The 12191-nt window shown below is 48.2% G+C and overlaps 1 protein-coding gene across 1 annotated transcript in view; it reads right to left on the reverse strand.

Moving 5' to 3' along the window:
• Positions 1-4696, reverse strand: part of Plagl1 (PLAG1 like zinc finger 1) — a 6366-nt gene extending 1670 nt beyond the window's left edge. Inside the window, exons 1-2 of the mRNA XM_023712206.1 lie at positions 4437-4696; positions 11-125 (exon numbers count right to left, since the gene is read on the reverse strand). Of these exons, the coding sequence (XP_023567974.1) occupies positions 11-125; positions 4437-4588 (267 nt within the window). The 5' untranslated portion in view covers positions 4589-4696. The remainder of the gene's footprint in view (positions 1-10; positions 126-4436) is intronic.
• Positions 4697-12191: the final 7495 nt, after the last annotated feature.

The following is a 12191-nucleotide window of genomic DNA, read 5'->3' on the forward strand; positions in this document are numbered from 1 at the left end:
AGCCGAAGGCCATCTTGTTGGGGTCGTGGGTCTGGAGGTGGTTCTTTAGGTGGTCCTTCCGGTTGAACGTCTTCTCGCAGTGGGCGCACTGGTGAGATTTCTGGGGAGAGTGGGTAGCCATGTGCCTGGGGCGGAAGCAACATTGCACAACACGAGTTGGAGAAGGGCGTGGAAATAAGAGCACCTTGGAATGCTAATAGCTCATACATTTTCACTTTAAAATTCCCTTTCGATATTTTCCAATACATGACATTTTGTCATGAAAACCCAAAAGCTACCAGGGCATTGTGGCATACCTCTGTAATCCCAGTACTCGCAAGCCTGAGGCAGGAAGATCACAAGTGTGAGCCCAGCAGTAAGGCCCAGTGTGAAGGCCCTGGGTTCTGTCCCCAGTACTGAAGGAAAAAGAAACCTACAACAAACCCAAGGACTGCTAAGAACATAAGGCAATTTTCATACCCAAAGGATGTTCTTTTGAGAAGCTACTGTATCCTTATAATGTATAGAGATTTCTAAACATAAATTTTAAAAGTTATGTAATGAAAACTACTTATCAGGAGGAGGCTAAATAGGCATTTGACACTCTTTTGAAAATTCCTTAATTTCCAAGTCACCCAATGTATCTTCTACTCATGTAAAACCCACTTACTGAAATTTCTTGTGTATGGTCTCTATATAGTGAGATACAAAGTTCAGACCAGAGACAAGACTGAGAGGAGCTTTTTAAAGTCTGTCCTTAGCCAAGAGATGTGGCCAATGCCTGTAATCCCATCGTCAAGGAAGGTAGAAGCAGGAGAGTGGCAAGTTTAAAGCCAACCTCGGCAACTTAGACCTTGGCTCAGAATAAAATTTAAAAAATAATTCAGGGTTCCCTGATTCAGTCTTCAATACTGTAAGTAACAACAACAAGGCCCTATCTTTTAATTTTGGAGAAAGCATATAACTAGAGCCCATTTTTAAAAAACTGTCACTTTGACTAGAAAAGGCTTAGTTGAATCACTGAAACACCAAGTACTATTTATGAGCATTTCTTATAAAACAGAAGCCCTCACTTGCAGCTTGTAGGTACTTGGTAAGCTGCTTTATCCCTTAGGACAACGGCCTCCTTTCGAATCTCTTCAGAGGCTTACCTTGTCTGACTAACAATTTCGATGCAATTGTATCCTCTGAGCTTGTGACTCTGGATCAAAAAGAATTTCTAACACCTCATTCTCTAAAAAAGATGCACTCTCTTTCAGACTGTGTTTAACTCAAAAGTGTGCTCAATTATACATTTTTACCCAACAGCCTACTCTATCCTCCTCATTCCCAGGAAGTGGTCGCTAACAGCTGGATTTAAAAGATGGTGGTCCCACTAGGGGTCAGACTGGAAACCAGTGCAAAAATTGTAAAGCTAAGCTGGATCACTGCCTTAAAAATAAGGCAAAACTAGCACACCTCCTTCCCCTCTCTTGTGAGCAAGGGTAATCGGCCATGTGCACGGAGTAAGAGGTTGGCATTAGTATGCTGCTGGGGCCTGAGGGCGCAGAACCAGGACGGCAGGTACCTGGGAAGCCAAATATGCCGCTGTCTGCACGTTCCAGGTAGACTTAGGTACATCCACAGGTTGCACAAAGGGTTTTTAGAAGCACATGGGGAGGGTAAGTAGCTGGCTTATCTTAAAAAATACTCACATATAGCTGGTCGTGGGGGGGGGGCAACACCTGTAATCTCAGCACGATCATGGTGCGTTTGAGACCAGCTTGGGGTACAAAGTGAGCTCAAGGCCAGCCTGAACTGCATTTCTAGACTCTGTCTCCAAAAGGCAAAAAAAAAACACCAACCAACCAAACAAACAAACAAAAAAACCCAAAACCAAAAAAGGTACCCTCATATGTATAAGAGAGATTAGTATTGGTGGGGCTGGCCTATCAGCTTAGTATTTACACTCTTTCAGTTTGACTACTACTAAATAGTGCTGCAAAGGTCCGTGCTGGGTCTTTGGTGGTTGCCTTTCTCTCCCTTACTTTGTAGAGGATTTTGATGTGGCTTCATTTCATGTATCATCCTTGGGAAAATCAACTGGTGGTTAATAACTCTGGGTCTCGTATTTCCTACCCACTCTTTCCTGTCCTATGCTTGTGCTGTTCTGCAGCCCAGGTTGGGACTAGCACCTGAGCAATACCATCGCCTGCCTCTGCAGTTTCGCCACCTTCTGCCCCCTAGCTACCTGTATCTGTTTTTCCTTTGCCTGGAATCCAGTTCTTCCCCGTTTACCCCTCTTCTTACTTCCTCATGCAACAGTCCCGATCTAGAGCATTATCACAGGAAAGTGCTTCGACAACTTGTTTCCTTCTTCACTTTCTTCTTTACTCACAATCCATGAAGCTTAGCGTGACCTAGAAGGGCTACCTGATGCCACAGGCTTTGGCTGTCAGCTGAATCAGGTCTGTGCTGTTAGAAGACTTCGAGGGTGACCTGTCACAGTAAGATGGCCAATCCTGGACTTGACTCCGCTTGGCCAGATCCTCCTTTCTCACCCTTTGCTGTCTCCGCCTAACTGGCTTCATAGTTTGCTGTACTTGAACCTAAGTTCTCTGTTCCGCAAGTCAGTTGTTTTCTCCTTAAATTACTACTCATAAAATAGAACTCCAGTTGCAACTGCTGAGAAACAGGGGAAGGCTGCCCTGTCGTCTTCATTTTTAAAGCCAAACCTAAAGCATCCTGCCGTCTTACCAGCCTCTCTTCTAGGAGAGTGGGCTTGCTGGAGGAAAGACCTTGGGGCTGGGCAGGGGCCACAATGCCTGCCTGCATAAAAGCACAGTTTCCGTTCATTGCTTACTTCTCTAGACTAGGCATTTCCCTAGAGCTACCTCAGTAGTGCTTGCGATGCCTTCAGTGCGGTTCAACCACATAACGCCAACGAACTCTCCTTCCCATCATATGCTTGCTCTGCTGTCTCTTCCAGGTGTTTCTCTCTGGCACATGTCTCGGGCTTAACCCTCCTGCAGCACAGCTGCAGCCTGGGCTGCCTCAGGTGTGTGTGTGTGGGGGGGTGGCAGTGTTGGGGAGGGGGTGGGAGGGATGCCTGATGCATTCACAGGCAGAGCGGGGAGCCACTGCAATGATACTGGTAGGCTCTCAGACCACTGCTGTGACAGCTGGTGGCCTGTGTATGGCAGGACATGCTTGGATTTTAAAATGCCTATGCATTTACAGGCTTAATTTAAAAAAAAAATCATCTTACAGCATAATATATCATCAGTAACAGTGTTATGCTTACGGCCAGGAGCATATACATTTCGTTCACTTCATTCAAGTGCCTTCCCCAGGGCGCTCCGGGACTGAATGCTAATGAGGTCCCTGTTAATACCACTCAGATGGAAAGGCAAGCTTGCTCCCGCGGCTGTCACCTGAGCGTTTCTATGTGCTGTCAGAAAGCTGAAGCTGAGGACTCAAGGAGAGCACGTTTCCCCTAAGCAGGCATCAAAAGCAACGCACACTAGCGGGAGTCTTTGCATGGGGCTCTGCAGACATGGCACACAGCCTTCGCTGTCAGTCAGACCACTGTCTGGCCGCGTGTTTTACCCTCTCTGTGTTACCAGAACCCCTTGGTAACAAGCTGTTGTCATGTATCATTTCCCTCATGGCTTGGAGTGCCTAACAGCTCTCAGAAGTAATTCACATGAAATATTTCTTTAAAATAGACTCATCTGCTACAGCAGCAGGTTTTGTGCTTTCACAGATCATCCACACTACCTCTGAAATTCTGCCAAATGCACACACTGGGCCCCTCTGCACCCTGCAGAGCCTCCCTGTGCAGGTGCGTCTTCCATGCAAGGTGACAAGCTGCTCCGAAAGCCTGCACCTGTAGGTGTCTCTTGCTCACCACCTTTTCCTTGAGGGACCTGGATAAGCCCTTGCACTTTGTGCCTGGACTCTCACAATAGGTCCCCAACTGGTGTCCTTCCCCCTCCTCTACACTGATGTCAGAGACACCCTCTAATGCCCTACTCAGTCACTAGAAACAACCCTTTCAGACGGCAGGTAGGGCCCAGTGTGCACCGCTGCGTCCTGCAGATGCTCCCAGCCTTACCCTGCCATGCTCCAGCTGCTGCGCATGGTACTGTGGAGCCGAGGCTCTTTGCCTTCCCAGAGCTGCCTCCCTACCCACTTTCCCCCAGTGCTTCCTGTCACTCTTCCCTCCTGAGATCCCACACTATCTCCTTGGGCAGTGAAGGGCAGAGCCGTGGAAGCAGGGGGCTTATTGGTGCCTTGCACCTACGCCTCGACTTCTCACTTCTGCCTTTAGCCCTGAAGGAACAAACTTGATCCTGCACAGCCAAACCACCGTGATCACTGGACAGTTTTAAGGAATGGCTAGCAGGCTACCACGCTTCTTGTCCCCTTGGAGTAAGCCATCTGAGGGCTGGAATAGCCTTCCTAGTGTCTCTCACCTCATCAGTTTGTATCTGGAAACGAAGGCTTTGCCACAGTCAGTCTGCAGGCACTTGTATGGCCGCTCCCTGGAGTGGGAATAATTGTGGATGGTGAACTTCTCCAGGGTGAGGAATGTCTTGCCGCATAGCTGGCAGGGGAACGTGGCCATGGGCTCGGCTTCTCACACTGTTCTCTTCAGATGTGCTGCTCCAGTGTTGTGCCATTGAAGCATAGGCGGAAGGAAGGTGCCGGGCGCATCAGCAGCCACTGCAGCTGAGCTCCGGGGCCAAGAAGAGGCAGCCTCACTGCCCGGTCCTACCCAGATGCCGTGCTTTTGGATACACCAGGTTTGCTTCCTGCTTCCCCACGTCCAGGTTTAGGTGCAGTGTCGAGATCCAGGCGCGGGAAAGGGCTCCGCATTGCTACTGCTGGGAGGGTCCTGCGTCACCAGCCCATCTGTGGAGACAAGAAGTGCCCTCAGGTCAGCCACGGCTCAGTCTGGCTTCTCCCTGCCACTTCGGAAGCAGTCACCCGCACTTGGCATGTCCTTCTAAAGGGCTCTCCTCAGTACAGTTCACCCTGTGCGCTTCCAAGAGGCGCTTCTGCACTGGAATCTGCCCATCAAGCACGTGGCCCGTGCTCAGGAATGATGGGCTCAGTCCTCAGAGACGAGGACAGCTCTGCCATGGATTCTGCCTCAGCCTCCACCACTGCATGGTTTCAGGTGGCAGTGAGGCCTGGGTGACAAAAGACAAAAAGGAAAACCCGCCCTAGTGTGCTCGAGTGTTTGGTCATAAACAAAACTTGGCCCTTCCTATTCAAACCATGGGGCTTCCTTCTTTATCACTGTCATCCTAAGAGAAGCTGTTTATGGCACCTGTTTAAACTTCCAGAGGATGAGAAGAAGTCATTTGTATAGGTCTAAGGCGATTTGTTTGTAAGAGCACTGGGCACAAGGACTGCTGTGAATACGCGTAAAGCCAGGAAGCCGCACTGATCTGGTGAGGGGTAGAATGTTGCCGTGGAAACGAGGCTGAGGGCTGCTCTGCACACACAGGCCACACTGAAGCCTGTAGCCCCGTCCTCTAGAAAGCTGTTCTGTCCATCTCTGCCCCTTGTGCTCACCGAGACATTTCCTCACTCTTCAGCTGCCCCTGGGCAGGGCAGTTCCAGGAGCTACACCTGCTGCCTCTTCAGACCCAGCCACCCGACTCTGAACGCTCTACCAGTGGACTCATTTGAGGACTCATGTCTAAGGCACCATCATGAGTCACACAGCCCATGAATAACACAGTCAGTCCTGGAACCCTATGCTGGTTGAGGGTCATTCTGAGCTGGGTGGAGGCTAGTCTTCCAAGTGCTCACACTTATTTAGTGGTACCAGGGATTGAACTCTGGAGCTTGCACTTGCCAGGCAAGCGCTTATTCTACTGAGCTACCTCCCCAGCCCCCAAGTGCTCACACTTAGACGTCAGAGTGCAGGTTGGATGTACCAAATCTGAAAATCTGGAATGCTCCAAATTCTAAAATCTTTTGAGTATCAATCTGACACCACAACTGGAAGATTCCACACCTGACTTCATATGATGAGTTGGTTAAAACGCAGACACACTAGAAATGTGTAAAACTACCTCAGTTTATGATTCAGGTGGTTAAGAAATGCAAGTGAATTGTGTTTAGACTTGGGTTCTACATCTACATCCATTCTAAACTCAGAACAGCTCTGAAGACCAAAACACTTGTGGTTCCAAACACTTTGGATAAAGGATATTCAACCTGTCCTATATGCTTACACCAAACACACTTGAGTAGCTCTTGTATGTAGGCCAGCCTTTTCTCAATGTTGCCAGGTAACCAGGGCAAGTCTCTAAAGCTCTGTTTCCTGCAGTTGTTCATTTACTGCTAAGTCTAAGTTTCTCAAGTTGTTCTTTATTGAAAAAAGTTGGCTTTTACTTACCTTTCCAGTTACTTTCAGGCTGGAAAACTAGCTATAATTTTATTTTAATGTTTTAGTATTTTATTTTAAATATTAGTACATGTACAAACATCCGCTCCTCTTCATTTCAGAGGCCGTTGATTCATTGATTTCAGCTGTGTGATTCCCAATTTGTTCTGCGTTAGTGTCCTCTGTACTTGTTACGGGTGGGCTTGGGGTCTGAGACTGCATTTTGCTCCTTCTTGTCATCATTTTGTGTAGCACTGTCTTCTGACCTTTGTTGTAGACCTTTGGTGCAGTTATAACCTTAGCACCTACTGAAGTTCAGGTGCAGATATACAAAGTTTGAATTTATCCAGTTGTGCCTGACTTGGGTCTGGCTGCTGTGCTCAGCTCCTTCCTGCTGCTGCCCTTGGAGTGAACCTGTTGTGCCCCTCTGGCAAGATGTTCTGCTCCTGGACTAGCTGGGTGGTTCTGTCCCCTACACTCTCTTCAGGGATTGCAGCTGCAGTTCACCTCAGACCTGTATGCCAGGCCTGAGCTGAGTCTGGAGGGGACAAGGTGGAGTAGCGGGGAGAGGCAGCTCTCCCACACACTCACTGGGCCTGGGCTAGGAATGGAATTGGGGATCCCCAGAATGCAGCAGAAATTCTCACTGGGTGTGCAGGGTAGGGGGGTGCTGCGGAGTGTTGGAGGGGCCCAAAGAGGGTGGAAGAGGGTCTCACCCATGCTGCACCTGGGCTGGGACCGGCAGGTCCTGCTGGCTCAAGGTAGCTGGAAGCTCTCCCACACACTCACTGGGCCTGGGCTAGGACTGGATCTAGGGGTTCCTGGAATGCAGCAGAAATTCCTACTAGGCGGGCGGGGTGGGAGAGGTGCTACAGAGTGGTGGGGGGATCCCAAGGGGGTGGAAGAGGGTCTCATCCACGCTGCGACTGGGCTGGGACCAGCCCCACTCCTCTTCTAATTGGCAAAAGTTATAGGAAACTCATAGCAACCCTCATCTTCCACCCCAAATGCTTTCAGTGTCCTAGAAGAGGCCACAGCAAAGGCAGATACCTGTCCCCGCCATACCCTCCCTGCCCCTCCAACTGGAGCCAACAGAGCTGACTCGGGTGTGCTGACCTGAAGGTTTGGCACTGATCTAAAACTGGGGACACAGGAATTATCCGAGCTCTGCCTGAAGCCCTCCATGAGGCCACCCCAGCACCCCTGGCCACAGAGGCCTTCTGGGAATTCTACCGCATGAGCTGCCAGCACTTGAGGTCTGACACCCCCTCCCCCATGCAGCCTAAGTCTGGCCACAATATGGGCCAGCTATAAAATACACCTGAAATTGCTCCCTGTTCTTTCCAGATTTTTTTTTTTTCTGGTACTGAGGAATGAACTAGGGACCTTGCCAGGCAGGCACTTATGCCTCTGAGCTATATCCCCAGCTCTCCATATCTATTTTTAAAAGAACAAAACATAAACAGATTATAAAATCTGAAAAGCATGTTTTCATCCTTTGGTAGTTAACCTGACAATAAGCTTGTCACTTTGGAGGAGTTGGTTTGGTAGAGGGCTCTATATTTATCACCTACGTACCAATTCCAGGGACATACTTTTTTTTTTTTTTTCAATTTATCTCAGTAGATTTATTCTCCCCGACTGTGGCTTTCAGAGGTGACCAGGAAGGCCAGTAGGACTTCTGTAATGATGGCAGTGCTCCGAGTATCACGGCTAAGCACTCAAAATGTGCCACTGAGAAACAGGAACTTACGCCGCTTAATTTTTATTTTTAATTTTGAAATTATTTTAAAATTTTTAATACAGGGTCTCACTACACAGTTCAGACTCATAGTGATCCTCCTGTGTCAGCCTCTTTAGTGCTGGGATTACAGGTGTGCGCCACCATGCCTGGTTTCCGTGCTGGCATGGCTTGCCCAGGGTGCCGGGGCCAGCATGCAATACCAGTGACTGAAACCAGGTCCCTGTGCTTTCCAGGCAGGTGCTTAGACTCCTGCGCTACCTCCCCAGCCCAGGTTCAGAGGAAATGATTTCATTTGTTTTATAAACACAGTGGAAAGATTTCCCAGTTCAAATTCCAGCTTCCCATGTAGGCTGTATCCCAAGTTTCCATTTCTTCTTTTGTAATAGTCACCTGATGAATGTAAGAGGGGTGTTGAGGACAATCAACTGAAAGAAAATGACCTGGAAGCAAAATTTTAATCTAAAAGCTGCCATACACATGCTGGACTATTTAGGAGACAATGAGATTAAAGTAGAGCCATGTATCCATGTACAACTAATGCTTTCTAGCAATTCAACGATGGATATGATGGAGAAATGACATAATCTCCCCACATGCACACCATCAGTTGTTCCTACTGGGAGGAGCTAGAGTACACAAGACATGTGCAGAAAGAGTGTAAGACCTAGAAAGTAATGAACCCGTACACTTTGGTTCTCAGCGGACGGAAACCTCCCGATGGCTTACGAAAATAAGAGGAGCAAAAAGGAAAATCAGCCATATTCAATTTTAAAAACTGCCCTGTTGATAAAGTTTTTCAGATCCACTTTCTGGTCCCTTCATCCCTACATTCACAAGCCCAACAGTCACATGCACCATTCATGTCACCCTGCCCTCTGGGGTCTCAAGATGACTAATCAGATGATATTAGACATGGTTATGTCTTATTTAGGGGCAAGGCACATTTCCTCTATTTCAAGTTCCTGAAAACCAAGTCGTTCAGATTTTTTTCTATATACCTAACTTGTTTTATGAATGTCCTTCCCAAGGCCTTGTGAGTTGTAGGTTTGTATTAAATATACCCAGCTTAAGGGCTGACAAGATAGCTCAGCAGACCAAGCGCCTGCTTTGGCAAGTGCAGGGACCAAGGTTCCATCCCTGGTCCTTGCACACCTCACTGGTCCCTCCCCTGGGGTGCCCTGGGCCGGTGACCGAGCCTGGGCATGGTGGCACACGCATGTAATCCCAGCGCTAGGAGGCTGAAAACAGGAGGATCACTAGGAGTCTGAGCTGCATAGTGAGACCTTGTACCAAATACAAAAATGGAAAGGTAAATAAATAAATATACCCAGTTTAACACAAAGTGTAAAGCTGGCCCTCAAATGTTGAGCTGAATTAATTACATGATAGTCAACACACTTTAATATCTTTGTGAAATCTTTAGTGATTAATTCAAATTTATAGTTATGAAATTCTAGTCACTGCAGCTACATATTTCATAAATATGGACCTTAAAATACAAATGCTTTTACTGTTTTCAACATATATCACAAATACCTATAAACTGTCTTTCCCATCACACATTCTTTGCGACTGAGGATCAAAGCTGAGCTATTAAAAAACTATGTGGATCTATATAGCATCTCTCAACACCAGGCACTGATTGCTACTGGCTGTATATGGACGATTCTGAACTTTGGTGGAAATCTGATGCACTTTGTAGCCACAACCTTGAAAATGGCTTGATTCCCTCCCATTACCTGGCCCATCCCCCGCAGGCCTAAGGAAACTGGACATGCTGGTCCCGATGAGGGTCCGCTTGTCTTATGCCTTGACCCACAGGCTGCAGTTGAGTTTGAACTCTGGTACTATTTCAACACCTGTCACTCTGGAATGATAGTAAGTCTTCCCCCCAAAACATCTCAGGGCATAATTTTCAGTCCCCTTGATTCTAAAAATACTGACTGACTGATACAGATCTGCCAGGACGCCGAAGAAGGCTCGTGCCATCTGCTTCATTCTGTTCATGCTGATTATTTTAGGGATGAGAGGATCAGACGGGAATAAGAACATATATATATATGGCAACAGCCAGGAAAGACTGTGGTCCCTGGGGGCTGGGGAAGACGCGGAGCTGGGGAAGCTCAGATCACAAGTGCAGTCCAGGACCATCCTGGTGCCGCATAACGCAATCACCTAAGGGGACAACTGCTTTACAGCACTCTCAAAATAAATGGGACTGCCGGCTTCTACTTCCATTGTTCCCAGGAATGCAATGCGGGCTCATTTCTCAGGGTAAGATGGATCTCCACCTTTGGTCTTCCAGGATGGACACACTCAGTTTTTAGTTCCACACCACTCATCCCTACTTCTTATGAATAAGATGATTCTACTCCAGATCTCTCCCCTGCTCCCAAGGCCCAGACAAACAATGCTAAGGCCAATTTTAAAAGACCTCTAACAAAGTGTTTTTGTTTTGTTTTGTTTTGTTTTGTTTTGTTTTGTTTTATAGTCATGGATTAAGAAGCAGTCAGTCCTGAAAGGTAGAAATTGTTTGTCCAGTCCTGGGAAGTATCTAGAGTACTTTTCTTAATATTAGGTTTTTTGAAGGACTGAGGTAGCAGGACAGATGAGGAGGCCTGGAACCCCCAGGTAGTTGTTTCACTGTTTTCTTTCTGTACATGCATCATTAAAGATACTGAGTGCTGTGGGCCAGAGAACACAGCGTGCTGTGACTGACCCACACACAAGGGCGCTCCTGCTGCACGACCTCTCAGTGCCACTGATGTTTCCTAGTTAGTGGGTGAAGTGTTTTGTGTCTGCCTTTTAAACAGGAAAAGTTGTGTGATACTGTTCTTTGGGAATTCAAGTGGTAAAACAACTTGCACAGATTCCCTTCCAGATGTGGACAGAGGTGATCATTTCACAGGCCCTGTCCTGAGAGACAGACCTATTTTACGATGAAGCAGTACGGTGCCCTCAAGCCACTGGGATTCATTTGTCATCATCTTTTAAAGTCACCTACTAAAAACCACTCCCCCACGAAGCGTGGAGATACCGTTGCTAAGATCCATCAACACTGGAGCTGCCATCCCTGGGAAGAAGGCGCTGCCCGGCCGGGCCCACGGGGCAGTCGCCCCGGCGTGTCTGCCGAACTCGTTCCCATAGGTCAGTCCCCTTGCTATTCATGGGCTACATTCTCTCACGCAAATGTGCATCCCCTCCTGGAATGCCTGCCAGCCTGGCCCACCTGGCAAACTCCTCTCCTGTCACTCCCGGACGGAGGAGCGAGCTCCTCTTCCAGGCTGTGGGGCTCACTTGACAGCCTGCAGACATGACCACACACCTGTCCAAAGCTGCCTCCCCGCAGAGTGTGCTCCCTGGCAGGGAGCCCAGCAGCCCCTGTCCCTGTCCTGCTATGGGAAGCCACCCCACAGCACACTGGACAGTCAGATTTGCTGCCCCTACAGGTTTCTTCTCCTCCCCCCCCAGCTTTTTTTTGTGGGTACTAGAAATCAAACTCAGAACCTAAAGCTTGCCAGGCAGGCACTGCACCACTGAGCTCTATCTGTGGCCCCTACAGGTTTCTTAAACTGTTGCGCTGAGAGAATTTTGTTATGCCAGCAACTAAGCTCTTATTTTCTTAAAAGTAAGACCTCACATAAGCAAGAATGCCAAAGTGAAGTGTTTATGTAATATTCAGAGGGAAAAAGAGAGCTCTCTAGTGCATTACAGCCCTGCTTTAGAACATTAGATCTGTGTGCTAGCCATAAAAATTGAAAAAGGATGGGGGCTTTCTGTCTGCAAACAGCATGAATTGTATCTACTTAAAGATGGTAAAGTGAATAAAAGCATGTTGCTCTGGTCTTCCCAGAAACTCTCCTAAAGGCACGGGGGGGGGGCCCCCGGGGGGGGGCGGGGGGGGGGGGGGGGGGGGGGGGGGTTAGGCGGCCTCAAGGACCCGCAGCATTACCCAACAATGACAGTCACAACAACAAGAACCACTATGAGGTCCTCACTGACAAAGCCCTACCTGAGCACACAGGAGGCGCTTCCTGGCTCTGTAACGGCTCTCTGCCCCATCAAGACACAGCCGAGGATTAC

Source organism: Octodon degus, unplaced genomic scaffold, assembly GCF_000260255.1.
Source record: "Octodon degus isolate 3935 unplaced genomic scaffold, OctDeg1.0 scaffold00024, whole genome shotgun sequence".
NCBI lineage: Eukaryota > Metazoa > Chordata > Mammalia > Rodentia > Octodontidae > Octodon > Octodon degus.